Source organism: Saccopteryx leptura, chromosome 4 (assembly GCF_036850995.1).
Source record: "Saccopteryx leptura isolate mSacLep1 chromosome 4, mSacLep1_pri_phased_curated, whole genome shotgun sequence".
Classification (NCBI taxonomy): Eukaryota; Metazoa; Chordata; class Mammalia; order Chiroptera; family Emballonuridae; genus Saccopteryx; species Saccopteryx leptura.
Window position 1 is genome coordinate 122925210 of NC_089506.1, and position 13872 is coordinate 122939081.

General features: G+C 48.2%; 1 protein-coding gene and 1 non-coding gene across 3 annotated transcripts in view; both read left to right on the forward strand.

The window, feature by feature from the left end:
• Positions 1–5488: 5488 nt before the first annotated feature.
• LOC136404613 (U6 spliceosomal RNA) lies at positions 5489–5595 on the forward strand. The gene has a single exon (XR_010751334.1). It is a non-coding gene; the product is annotated as a U6 spliceosomal RNA (small nuclear RNA).
• Positions 5596–7952: 2357 nt separating this feature from the next.
• PGS1 (phosphatidylglycerophosphate synthase 1) overlaps positions 7953–13872 on the forward strand; it is a 48305-nt gene continuing 42385 nt past the window's right edge. Inside the window, exons 1-2 of one of the 2 annotated variants that reach the window (XM_066381412.1) lie at positions 7953–8092; positions 10011–10151. In XM_066381412.1, the coding sequence (XP_066237509.1) occupies positions 7959–8092; positions 10011–10151 (275 nt within the window). In that variant the 5' untranslated portion in view covers positions 7953–7958. The remainder of the gene's footprint in view (positions 8093–10010; positions 10152–13872) is intronic. The other variant, XM_066381413.1, reaches the window with a different exon arrangement.

Sequence of the window (13872 nt, forward strand, 5' to 3'; positions counted from 1 at the left end):
GTCAAAGGTGGAGCAAGATGTCTGAAGTTTATCAATCTGCTCTTGCAGCTTAGATTTTTTCCAGAAAGGCAAGATTTGATCACAGTTGATGTCACAAGTAGTTAATTTGTACTGCACTACAAACTAGGAAGGAGGAGGAGAAGCCTGCAGGGCTGTGGGACTGTATCATTGAGACCTAACCTATTAGGGGGACACAGAGAGAATTCCCCGAGGAGGTGACACACACAGGCTGATGGGAAGCTGAGCTGTGGAGAGGTCACCTCCCTCCCCAGGTCTCTCAGCTCGTAGGTGCCAGCAACAAGCAGGGCCCAAGACCACCAGTGTCAGGGTGCCCACTCTGCCACCACATGTCTTTAGTGCTGGTTTCTCCTGCCTCATTCTCCCACCCACCCACTGAAGGCCTCAGCCCTCTGCTTCCAGGTTCAACCTGAGGGGCTAGGATCCCAGAAGATGAGAATAGTCTACTCACTCCAAACGTGGAAGGTGGGTCAGGCACATTCTCTGCCATCTGGAACTTTGTGTAAACGTAAAATGTGCTTTACAAATAGGCAATAGAGTCCCATGGTTCAACCTTCAAGAAGTACAAACAAGTAAACTGTGAGCTCCCATTATTACCCTGCCCCCTGTGGTGCCTGGGATATTTCTTTACAGACCAAAAGATGCTTGCAAAGTGGTATGCCACAGGAAGAATGCAGATCAAAGAGGCGTTGGTTGGCCTGTACAGAATTTTAAGAAAATGTTTGAGACAACAGTTAAAATCCGGACATTTTCACATCCACATCTGAATTGGGAGCTTTCTTTGGAAAAATCAGACGATCTGGCATCAGTGGCAGGTTTCCGTTGGTTCTTGAGATGGGAAACGGGCTCTAGAGCTCATCACAGGCCCACCCCCAGAAGGACTGCCCCCCCCCCTCACCAGCACTCCCTTCTAGAAGCTTTGGGCATTGACGCAGCAAGCCTACCAGCCTCTGTCCTCCCACCTTCCCTTCTTTAGGCTAAAGGGCAAGAAGGGCAATTGACTTCGGGGATTTATTTTTGTCTCCTAAACTCCCGGAAATTGGAAATAAATCAAGCCTGGGTCTGGGAGTCCAGAGCCCCCGTCCCACCCACTGGGGGCCTGGTCTGCTTGGGGCTTCATCTCAAGCAGGACTTGTCCACATCAGGTTTCAGATGCTAGCCTGGGGTCACACTGCCTTTTGCTGTAATTCCCGGTGAAGGCTGGGCAGGGGGCTGTTCCACCAGGAAGCCCTCCAGCCCCTGGCCTCAGCCACCCAAGTGAGCCCTAGGGAGCCGGGATTCCCTGGGAGAGAGCTGGCCAATGGCCGCTGTGTTTCCCCCACACTGGGCTGCTGGGTCAGAAGGAGGCAAGGAGGCACGCAGCTCCTCGCTGGGGTGGTGCTGGCTGCCTGCCATGCCACAAGAAGCTGAGCTTCCCCTGGAAATGAGAGCTGCATTTATCTCTTACCAGGACAGAAACCAACCAGCATGCTCTGCCCAGGAGGCATTTCCAGAAATTTGGGCTCCGGCGTCTTGTTGACGAAATGCCAGCTGATCCCGGGCCTCTCTGCGGCCAGGGAGCCATTGTGCAATAGGTGTTTTGTTTTGCAGCTGACAAGATTTTTTGACATTGAAAAGTTTAAATGATAAATATGAGACCCTTTACAGGCTCCCACCCCTGCTGGGGAAATTGCTGATTTGAGCTTCAGTGTTTGGCAAATTTGTTCTTGACAACCTTCAACTCCTCCAGCCCTCCCTGCAGTTACTGGTGACTCAGGCCCCTGGTGCCAGAAGACCTCAATCTCTCCCAGCTTTGGGGCCATTCAGGGTAAGCTGTTTTCTAAAGCAGAGAATGGCAAATTATGGTGCATGAGCTGGCCTACTGTCTTTGTAAATAAAGTTTTATTGGAAACACAGCTGCATTCATTTGTATTGCTTATGGCTGCTTTGCTCCAGAGTTGAGTAATTGCCATTTGGCCCACAAAGTGTAAAATATTTACTATTGGGCCTTTTAAGAAAATGTTTGCCTGGCCTGACCTGTGGTGGTGCAGTGGATAAAGCGTCGACCTGGAAATGCTGAGGTTGCCGGTTCGAAACCCTGGGCTTGCCTGGTTAAGGCACATATGGGAGTTGATGCTTCCAGCTCCTTCTCTCTCCTCTCTATCCCTCTCTGTCTCTCTCTCTCTCCTCTCTAAAAATGAATAAATTAAAAAAAAAAAAAAAAGAAAATGTTTGCCAAGCCCTGCTTTGAGGGAACAGCAGCCTGCCTGATGCCAGGAAGGGCTGGGGTCGGGTCTTAGTTTTAGGGAAAGGGCCTCAAGGACTGGAAAAGATGAGGGTCACTGAAGGAAGGAAAAGGGCCTGCGGCCTGGGGGGAGAGAGACCTAGATAAGCCAGTCCCAAAAGGTAGGCCTGAGCTGCCAAGTTAGCAAACATCTGTGAAGCAGATCAGTAACCACCCCCAGGAGGCTGAGCAGCCTCAGGGGGAGAGCACAAATGGACTAGCTCCCTACTGCAGCCTGGAGGTTCTGTGCCAGGGTCCAGCCCCGGGGGGAATCCAGGGGTCCCACAGGAAGAGACCGCATCGGCACAAATCGAGTAAGAGAGCCGAATTCTTTTCTTTCTCTTTATTCTCTGGTTAGCATTTATTGCCAGGTATTTCTGCCACTGGCTGGTCTAACTTTACTTTTTATGCACACACACTAAGTTACAATCACATGGTATTTTGAATACATCATTGTTTTAGTTTCACTATGGTTACATATTTCCAGATAACAGTTAATTCATATCTATAAGCTACAAATCAGGTGGTAAGTCATTCAAAGTACAGTTATACAATAACTTGAATAGTAATAACAATATCGGTACAAACTTCTAAAAGATTAGTACTAATTAATAACTCTACTTTACTGTTGTTGTGAGTCAAGGGCGCAGAAAGAGACAGCAGACAAAATCATCAAGGACTAGCAAAGGACCACCGCTTGTTCAGGCAAATAGCCTTGAGTTCATGTAGTGTCCTAATTCTTTTTTCACAAGACTACAAAAGTCTTGCTATTTAAGAAACTGACACAGCATTAAGAGTAACTTTTACTTAAAGATACATAGAGTGCACCTGCAAGATAGCTAGTAGCAACACAATATCAGAAGGCATTAATTGCTATTGCTGCTATGAATCCTACCACATTCCTCTCCTTATTCTTGGAAAATACAAAAATCTCATGAGAATGTTTTACTGAGAAAAGCCCAGCAACTGCCTTCAGTGACAAAACAAGTCTTTTAACAAAACATTCTTTACTTGCCAGCTGCACTCCCATCCAAGGCCACGCAACAGGCCACCCCACTACACCTTACCTACGATTCTAATGTCTAGCCCTGGCCAGTTGGCTCAGCGGTAGAGCGTCGGCCTAGCGTGCGGAGGACCTGGGTTTGATTCCCGGCCAGGGCACACAGGAGAAGCGCCCATTTGCTTCTCCACCCCTCCGCTGCGCTTTCCTCTCTGTCTCTCTCTTCCCCTCCCCGCAGCCAAGGCTCCACTGGAGCAAAGATGGCCCGGGCGCTGGGGATGGCTCTGTGGCCTCTGCCTCAGGCACTAGAGTGGCTCTGGTCTCAACATGGCGACGCCCAGGATGGGCAGAGCATCGCCCCCTGGTGGGCAGAGCTTCGCCCCTGGTGGGCGTGCCGGGTGGATCCCGGTCGGGCGCATGCGGGAGTCTGTCTGACTGTCTCTCCCTGTTTCCAGCTTCAGAAAAATGAAAAAAAAAAAAAAAGATTCTAATGTCTAGTTTGTCTAGTTAAACTTTATTTATTAACTATATTTATACGCTAGTTAAGTTCTAACTTTATTCTTTCTAACATAATTAATAAGAAGAAATTCTCCTACAAACTTAACCCTTTATGAGGGATATCATGGCCAGCCTCTTATGTTTATGGGCCCAGTTCAAGGGGCTTACAGGCTTTTCTGTGGAACTTACATCTTCTGTCTCATTTCCAAAGAAATTACTAGGAATCTACAGGGAAAGCACGGTACTATTATCCCTGTGCCATAAATGATAGCACACACTCAGAAAAGGGGGGATATAAGGCCAGATTAATTCAAAAGGTCAAAGGGGGAAGTATCGATATGCCTTTCCTTTGCGGTGACTTTGTCAACCCGCAGCCGTTGGTCTTCACTGCGGTGACTCTATCAACCAGCAGCCATTGATCTTCTTTTGCTGTGACTTTGTCAACCAGCAGTTGTGGATCTTCTCCTGCTGTGACCTAGTTAGCCAGCGTTAGTGGATCGGCTCCCGACAGCTCTGGAGTTGACCACCTCCTGCCACACATGTGTTTGTTAAACCAGCATCCATGGAGCCCATATCAGGTGCCAGGTTCTGTTCTGGGTGCTCAGAGAACAGGAAGCTTTAAGAGCTCACATGGGGGTGGGGAGAGGGAGACAAAACACACAACAATCAACAAATGAATAAGATTAGATCACAGTAAATATCGGGAAGAAAATAAAATTGCGTTATGGCTGGGAAGGCCTTTCTAAGGGAAGGTCAGAGCTTGGAGGATAAGCAGAGCTGGCGGAAGATACTTGTAAGCAGAGGGAGGGTACAGCTAATGCAAAGATCCCAAGGCAGCAACATATGTGGGGAGTGTAAGGCTGGTGAGGCCAGGTAGCGACCAAGTAGAAGAGTAGAGGGTGCGGTCAGCAGTGGCCCAAGGCTGCTTTCATCCCATCCTGAGTACCTGGGCTGTGATCCCTATAAAACCAGAGTACACTCCTCTGAAACAGCTGATCAGCCCCCAAGTCAAAGTGACCAAGGAACATTTCTGGTCACTGAGCCAGAGGATGGGCTGGCCAGCCTCTTCTTCCCTCTTGAATTAGCTATCAGCCCTTTGTTGGGGAGAGACCCTTGCTCACAAAGCAAACTAGGGGAAGAGGGTCCTTCCTTTTGCATTGGCAGGATTTTCAGTTCAGGGAAAATCCTGAATCACAGACAGTGAGACATAGGCCCCTGGCTCAGGATTTCCTGGTATTTCCTGCCAGGGAGACCAGACCTGCTATCAGGGGCAGCAACCCACCACTCCCTGACGTCAACTCTCTGAATGGGTTTCCTTTTTCCTTTTGGGAAGATGCAGTCTCTGTCATCAGTCCATCGACCCCGTCATTCTAACCCTGGCACCTCCTGTTTGCGAAGAAGCAAATGGACTAACGAGAAGGCAGTGGGTGAGGGGGACTTGGCTGATGGGCTTCCGAGCCACCAGAGGGTCTCAGAGGACAGATGCCTTCTCCAAAGTTATCAAGGTGTGACTTGACTTGAGGACCCCCAGCAGCAGGAGTGGTGTCTGCCCAGACTGCTCACCCTTCCAAGCAGCATGGGGGGCTCTGAGGCTGACTCTCTGGGGCACCATCCTTATCTACTTATTATCAACAGCCAAGCTGATACCTCCTAGAGGAAAAAGTGTTTGGGCTGTCATCATGTAAATGGAACCATTAAAAAATTGCTCAGTGCTCGCTTCGGCAGCACATATACTAAAATTGGAACAATACAGAGAACATTAACATGGCCCCTGCGCAAGGATGACACACAAATTCGTGAAGTGTTCCATATTTAAAAAAAAAAATTGCTCAATCTCTGAAAACCATTATTTAAAATTTTTGCAATCTCTAAATGTGCATGTTCTGGGGCAAAGTTGTAATTGCTTCACTCTCGTTGTAGCTCTGACGATTTCAAACTAGCCCTGAAGGCCAGAGGCTGTTAGTGTGTGGCTCAAAAGGCATGGGGTCATTGCTTGCTATTTATTTATTTATTTAAAAAAAATTTTTTTTTTTTTTTTTGTATTTTTCTGAAGCTGGAAACGGGGAGGCAGTCAGACAGACTCCCGCATGCGCCTGACTGGGATCCACCCGGCAAGCCCACCAGGGGGCAATGCTCTGCCCATCCAGGGCGTCACTCTGTTGAGACCAGAGCCACTTTAGCGCCTGAGGCAGAGGCCATGGAGCCATCCCCAGCGCCCCGGCCATCCTTGCTCCAATGGAGCCTCGTCTGCGGGAGGGGAAGAGAGAGACAGAGAGGAAGGAGAGGGGGAGGGGTGGAGAAGCAGATGGGCGCTTCTCCTGTGTGCCCTGGCTGGGAATCGAACCCGGGACTTCCACACGCCAGGCCGATGCTATACCACTGAGCCAACCGGCCAGGGCCGCTATTTATACTTAATGTAAATACTGTCCCGAATGTAGTCTCACAATATGTTGATTTATTTGAGATCAGAAATTCCCAGGGTGTCAGTACTATGATTGTCTCACTTAATACCTCACCCAGCAAAGGACCATAAGCAAAGAGAAGCAGCCAGCTCTTTTCAGGATGGTTAGGGTGCTTCTGTGGTCCACAAGGTGCTCACCACTGGGCATCATGGCATAGCCATTCAGCAACTTGACCCTGCCACTATCTTGTTCCAGGCACTGTGAAAAATGGAACCATGAAACAGATGGTTTCATTCTAGTTACTGGAAGTTAGGAAATTTGATGATTCACCATTTCTGACTTGGAAGAGTTGAACCAAATTCCACCTTGTATTTGTAAAGCTATCTAAACTTAATGGAAAAATTGAAATAAATTTGAAATACTCGTTAATTGTAAACAATTTGTAAATTCTTGAATAGCACCAAATAACCAGTGTTAGCATGTTGGTGTATTTGCATTTAATCTGTCTGTCAGACACGCCCTCTTTTCCCTTTTTAACAAAACAAAGTAAGCTCTATACCAGTGGTCCCTAACCGTTTTTTTGGGCCACGGACCACTGCTCATACTACTCTTTGGTAATTTGGTTGTGTGTTTTTTTAAAGATTTTATTTATTCATTATAGAGGGGGGGGGAGAGAGAGAGAGAGAGAGAGAGAGAGAGAGAAGTGGGGAGGAGCAGGAAGCATCAACTCTCATATGTGTCTTGACCAGGCAAGCCCAGGGTTTTGAACTGGCAACCTCAGCGTTTCCAGGTTGACGCTTTATCCACTGCACCACCACAGGTCAGGCAGTAATTCGGTTTTAACCCAATGCCAACAAATGTTCTTCTATAACAAATATTCTTTCAGAACATAATTTTTTTATGGAAGCATAGCTTTCCAACATAGTGAGGTACCATTATTCATGTGACCAATTACCCCATTGTTGTGTCCACGGTTTTGATATCATGAACAAATGCTGAGATGAACATTCCTGTAGGGAATGTGGATAATTTGGTGTAAGTGGAATTTGAAATGTTTTGTATACAGTGTGTCGGCAGCCTTTTAACCCCCTCCCCCCCAATAAGTAGGAAATGGTCATTTCCTACAGTTTTTCCAATTTCCAAGTCCCAGCCCACGTGGGTCCACCAAGGAGTCACATGTTACTGATCATAGTTAGCTTTTCCACCTCTCAGAATCCTGCAACGTTTTACTTTTTACAAGTTAGCTGCAAAAAAAGTGTTCTTGGCGGTAGGGATGAACTCCTTCAGCTTATCGGGCCACAGAACTGTCCCTTCCCGGGCGGGGGCTGGTGACAGCAGGAGTGTCCTTTGCCTGTCTGTATATTGGGGCTGCTCTGTGCATCATCTGGGCGGCAGGACCAGGGCTGACAAGGTGAGAATGGCCTCGCCTACTCGGTGGGGATTTGCCGTGGTCCGCGCACGGAGTGAGTCAGCGGTCACCTAGGTTTGCACAGGTCTAACCCACACTTCCAGGCGGAGGGGTCCCTCGGCCTCAGGTTCAGTCCACACTGGATAGTGGGGTCCGAAAGGTAATGTCCCACTTGTGGGTGCTGAGTCAGGGGGATGCTTCCACCGCACACCTGTGGCTACCTTCCGCCCCGCCGCGGACGGGGAGGGAAAACCGAGGCTGCGGGGGCGGGGCCGCCTCCAGGCCGCTGCCCGGGCGCGTGCCGCCCAGTGTCTGCGCGCTGTTATCAATAAAGTTCTCGCGCGCCGGAAGCGGAAGCGACGAGTCTCCATGGCGGCGGCGGTGGCTGGGCCAGTGTTCTGGAGGCGGCTGCTGGGTCTCCTGCCTGGGCGGCCCGGGCTGGCCGCGCTCCTGGGGCGCCTGTCCGACCGCCTCGGCAGGAACTGGGACCGCCGGCGCAGGAGGTGAGAGGGGCGGCGGGGCGCGCGCGGCCGTCCCCGAGTCTCCCGCGTCCCCGCGCCCTGGTGCCCGGACCCACCGTCCGCCCTCCTCGCCTCGGCGCCGACCTGCCTCGGAGATGGGGCGGCCCGGGCCTACCAGCCTGCCTGCGCCCCGCGGTGCCCAGAGGCGAGCCGGTTCCTGGCCGCGAGCACTTGCCCTGGGGCGAGTTGCGCCTGGGTGTGTGCGCTTGGGGCCGGGGCTGAGCTCAGGTGTTGGTTTGGGCTTCACGATGTGACCGTCTGGTCGCGGGAGACTGTTGGAGCTCGGAGGGGATCTTTTCCTTACGTAACCCCGCTGCGAGGTAACGGGGCGGCGTGAATCAGCCCTGCCGGGATATTGCGGGCCAGCGTTTCTCACATCCTGCGGGCGAGGGCTGTGAAGCAATCCTGCGTCAGTGCCACTGTGGCAGGGAAGAGGAACCACTCGAACCCCTTTCCGTGCTTTTCAAAGGGCCTGCGTTCTGGAAAAGTACTGAAGTGGGTTGTGTAAATGGTGAAGTAGGCTTTGAAGCAATCTGTTCAGGCAGTGGTCTTTCAGAGTAAACACTTGCCAAGAACATGCTGACCTAAGAGGCCTGCTGCTATTGCTGAGATTAAAAAAAAAAAAGGTGTTTTTTTGTGTTCAAGTACATTAAAAAAGAATTAGATTCGAGCCTTGCATTTGATCCTTAGGTGGAAAATTTTTATAGAACTGTACCCTTGACTAGAGTTCGCATTGTCTTAGATTTTTTTTTTAAATATATGTTTTAATTTTATTTTATTTATTCATTTTAGAGAGGAGAGAGAGAGAGGAGAGAGACAGAGAGAAAGAAGGGGGGAGGAGCTGGAAGCATCAACTCCCATATGTGCCTTGACCAGGCAAGCCCAGGGTTTCGAACCGGCAACCTTAGCATTTCCAGGTCGACGCTTTATCCACTGCGCCACCACAGGTCAGGCTGTCTTAGATTTTTATCTGTGCTACTTGGGTGAGATTTGACCTCCTGGCCTTGGGTACCAAGATCTGTGGTCCAGGCATGTGTGCTGATTCTAGGTATGGAAAAGAACGTAAACTTTCTTTGTATTGGGTGATGGTGGAAGATTTTCAGCAAAAGAGTTTGATGTAGGGGAACTTTTAGGTGACAGAATCAGGATAGGATGAAACTCTTGGAAGCCTGTTGATCAGACAGGCTTTTTAAGGTTCATAGCAGTGCACCCAGTGGGAGTGGGGGCGGCCTTTCCATTTTCTGTGACTGGTTCTCAGTAAAAACCAGTCCATTCCAGTGGGTTAGTTGAAGTCCGACGACTTTGACATCTTGGTGTCAAGGTATTGAGAAATCTGGTTTAACATTTCAAGAAATACTCTCTCCTAGAAGATGTTTAGACGATTTTGTCATTTCCCTGTATGTACTTAAAGTATATGAAAACCACTTCATTATTAATCATTGTTTAATATGGGAGTTGATTACTAAAGGAAGTTGGATAGTCTACACAAATTCTTATAAAAAAGACATTCTGCCTGACCAGGTGGTGGCGCAGTGGATAGAGCGTTGGACTGGGGTGCAGAAAGACCCAGGTTCAAGACCCTGAGGTCGCCAGTTTGAGCGTGGGCTCATCTGGCTTGAGCAAAAAGCTCACCAGCTTGGACCCAAGGTCGCTGGCTCCAGCAAGAGGTTACTCAGTCTGCTCAAGGCCCGCGGTCAAGGCGCATGTGAGAAAGCAATCAATGAACAATTAAGAAGTCGCAACGCGCAACGAAAAACTAATGATTGATGCTTCTCATCTCTCCGTTCCTGTCTGTCTGTCCCCGTCTATCCCTCTCTCTGACTCTCTCTCTGTCTCTGTGGGGAAAAAAAAAAGACATTCCTCTTTTTTTTTTTTTTTAATTTTATTTATTGATTTTTAGAGAGAGAGGAGTGAGAGAGAGAGAAGGGGGAGGAGCAGGAAGCATCAACTCCCATATGTGCCTTGACCAGGCAAACCCAAGGTTTCCAAACGGCAACTTCAGTGTTCCAGGTCGACGCTTTATCCCACTGCGCCACCACAGGTCAGGCAAAAGACATTCCTCTTAAGTATTTCTTTTGAGAGGGGAGTGGGCATTGTGTTGGTGGGGATAGTCCAAATTGACTTCTCAAAGCCCTTTTTGTAAATAGTGTCAGTGGGTGCATTGAGTGTGGTCCTGTGTTTCTTTTTGAGTAAGCTGAGAGAGGCAGTTTTTTTTTTTTCCAGGTCAACAGTTACACTAGAAACTCAGTTAAATCACAAAGGCAGAAGCACAAATGTCAGAAATTTGTTTTATAATCCTTGGAAACAGTGCCTGTTCTTTGACCAGTGTTGTCACCTTACTGTAGGTTCTGACCCTTTTTCGGTTTGCAGACTTTTTTTCCGACTCTCTGTGGCCATGGTGGTTGGGGTTACTCATGTCTGCTTGGCCACACTCACCCTTGGCTGCCGGTTTCATTTCTGCTCCTTTGCTCAGCTGCACCTCCCAATTCCTCATTCCCCGAATGATGTGGTTTCTTGTAATTCTGACCATTGATTCATTGATAATAGTTCTATGTAGTCATGAACTGAAATTCTTTTAGAGTTTAGCCTGTCAGTCTGACCCAGCTGTGGAGTGCCTGGTGAGTCCTCGTGGCTAGGAGGATGGCGGTGCAAGGGAATGGCTCATTCAACTGCAGTGGTTTTCATTTAGTTCAGAGACAGCCATTGGGACAGAACTCTTAACATTTCCTCTAATTAGTGATCCAGAAAATACTGTTGTTGGCTTTGAAGCAGGCACCTGACTCATTATTATGGACTGCTAGATTCCTTCATTCGGCATGTGTGTGTAGAGCACTGTGATTCTGTGCTAGTTCACTAAGAAACAAAGATAAGATATAAGATGTGCAGACCCTGCCTGACCAGGCGGTGGCGCAGTGGATAGAGCGTCGGACTGGGATGCCGAGGACCCAGGTTCGAGATCCTGAGGTCGCCAGCTTGAACACAGGCTCATCTGGTTTGAGCAAAACTCACCAGCTTGGACCCAAAGGTTGCTGGCTTGAGCAAGGGGTTACTCCATCTGCTGAAGGCCTACGGTCAAGGCACATACAAGAAAGCAATCAATGAACAACTAAGGTGTCGCAATGCGCAACGAAAAACTAATGATTGATGCTTCTCATCTCTCCATTCCTGTCTGTCTGTCCCTGTCTATCCCTCTCTCTGACTCTCTCTCTGTCTCTGTGTCTGTAAAAAATAAAAAAGATGCTCAGACCCTTAAGAAACAATAATAGTAAAGATAAAAAAGTCATGGCAGTACCTAAGAGGCACACCTGGAAGTCACAGAAGGCTTCCTGGTAGTGGTGATCTCAGAGCCATGAGGTTTTTTTCCCAATTGATTTTAGAGAAGGGGGGAGAGAGAGAGAGAAAGAAAAAGATCAATTTATTGCCCCACCTATCCATATACTCACTGTCTGATTCCTGTATGTGCCCTGATTAGAGGACAGATCCACAACCAAGGTGCATTGGAATGATGCTCTAGCCAACTGAGCCGCCTGACCAGAGCAGAAGGCCGTGTTTTTGGAAAGTAGGAGTAGGCTGGGTGAAGAATGGGGAAACAGGTGTTTCAGGAAGGCTAATGAGTGACGTGGGTTGATGGTAATAGCAGGGATTGCATTTCTGAGATTCTGCAGGTTCTGAAACCATTTCCAGTAGGGAAAGTAGGGAGAGAGGAGCTGGGAGCAAGCCAGTCCTCTGGGCCAAGAACCAGGGAGGCAAGTGCTGGCATTCTGTGTAGTTTATTTTGCTAATGGTCTAGACCAGTGGTCCCCAACCCCCGGGCCGCGGACCGGTACCAGTCCGTGGGCCATTTGGTACCTGTCCGCAGAGAAAGAATAAATAGCTTACATTATTTCTGTTTTATTTATATTTAAGTCTGAACGATGTTTTATTTTTAAAAAATGACCAGATTCGCTCTGTTACATCCGTCTAAGACTCACTCTTGATGCTTGTCTTGGTCACGTGATACATTTATCCGTCCCACCCTAAAGGCCGGTCTGTGAAAATATTTTCTGACATTAAACCAGTCCGTGGCCCAAAAAAGGTTGGGGACCACTGATCTAGACCCCTGGTTGGCAAACTGCGGCTTGCGAGCCACATGCGGCTCTTTGGCCCCTTGAGTGTGGCTCTTCCACAAAATACCATGTGCGGGCAGTACCTTGGTAAGGAATGTACCTACCTATATAGTTAAAGTTTAAAAAATTTGGCTCTCAAAAGAAATTTCAGTCGGTTGCACTGTTGATATTTGGTTCTGCTGACTAATGAGTTTGCCGACCACTGGGACTCTAGACCTAAAATAGGGCTGAAATGAAGTCAGGGACAGTGGGAACAATAGAGAAGGCCTCAGTAGAGTCAGCTTTGATGGGTTTGGGCAGAGGGGGGCATGCTGAGGAGGTAGGATTCTGACTCGGGTGACTGTGTGGATGGTGTGGCATGCTTCACTAAAACAGTAAGAAGGACCAGGTTTGGGGGCTGATGAGAGAGGGTGGGTATCCAGGTGCACTGAGTGGAGGTGTTCAGTTGACTATGGCAGATCTGGAGTCATCAGACTACGCAGAATTGACTTGTTATTTGGAATAGATGAGAGCTAGTGGGAAATGTGTCAAGAGGGCGTTTGTCATCGTGAGCTTGCCTGCCATACAAGGAAATATTTTTTTCTGTGGCCTCCTTAAAAAAACTGTTTTCAATTTGAGCTATATGTGCAAAGTCTTTGTTTTTGAAACAAGTCCTATTTTCTCTATTCTAGCTGTGTGTGTGTGTGTGTGTGTTTGCTGGGGGTGGGGGTGGGGGCTGACTTCTCTGAGTTATAAGAGGGAAACATAACTAGTAGATTTGTCTTACATTTTCTTACATTGTGTCGGCAGATCAGCATACTCTTATTCAACTTGGTATTAGTTTCTGCTCTGAGGGACCACCAGATTTCCAGAAATTACTTTTTCTTTGAACTCTGTGATGCTGGGACCCAGTCCTCCTTACTCATTAGAGTTTAGTAGGGTCACCTCTTGGTCTATTTATAGCAGTAGAATAGGTGGGAGGAGGAGATTTCAAATTAAAGTGTGATTTTCCCCGAATGATTCAAATCTGATTTTGTGGGGAATTAAAGTAAGATTTGCAATGGACTGATTTATAAAGTGGAGCTTTATTACGTTAATACCAATTTGCGTCTCCCCTGAGCCCACTGCTGCTGGCAGTGAGTCCGGCTGGCTCAGTTGTGTGGATAGACAGACAGAAGACAGCGTAGGATGGAGCCTGGGATGGACCTGTTCTGGTAGATAATCCCCTTGTAAACACATGATCTGATTAATGTAATGAGTCCATTTCAAGGCTGCTGGGAAGTCAGGCTAGTCAAAGCTGCTTGGATTCCCAGAGCACTGATTGATTGGTTCTTGCCCAGCACTTTGATAGGCCTCGTGCAAGTGACTGGCCGAGGTGTGGTGTGGTTTATTTATTTATTTATTTTTAAATAAATTTTTATTAATGTTAATGGGATGACATTAATAAATCAGGGTACATATATTCAAAGAAAACATGTCTAGGTTATCTTGTCATTAAATTATGTTGCATACCCCTCGCCCAGAGTCAGATTGTCCTCTGTCACCCTCTATCTAGTTTTCTCTGTGCCCTCCCCCTCCCCCTAACTCTCTCCCTCCCTCCCTCCTGCGTCCTCCCTCCCCCCACCCCTGGTAACCACCACACTCTTGTCCATGTCTCTTAGTCTTGTTTTTATGTTC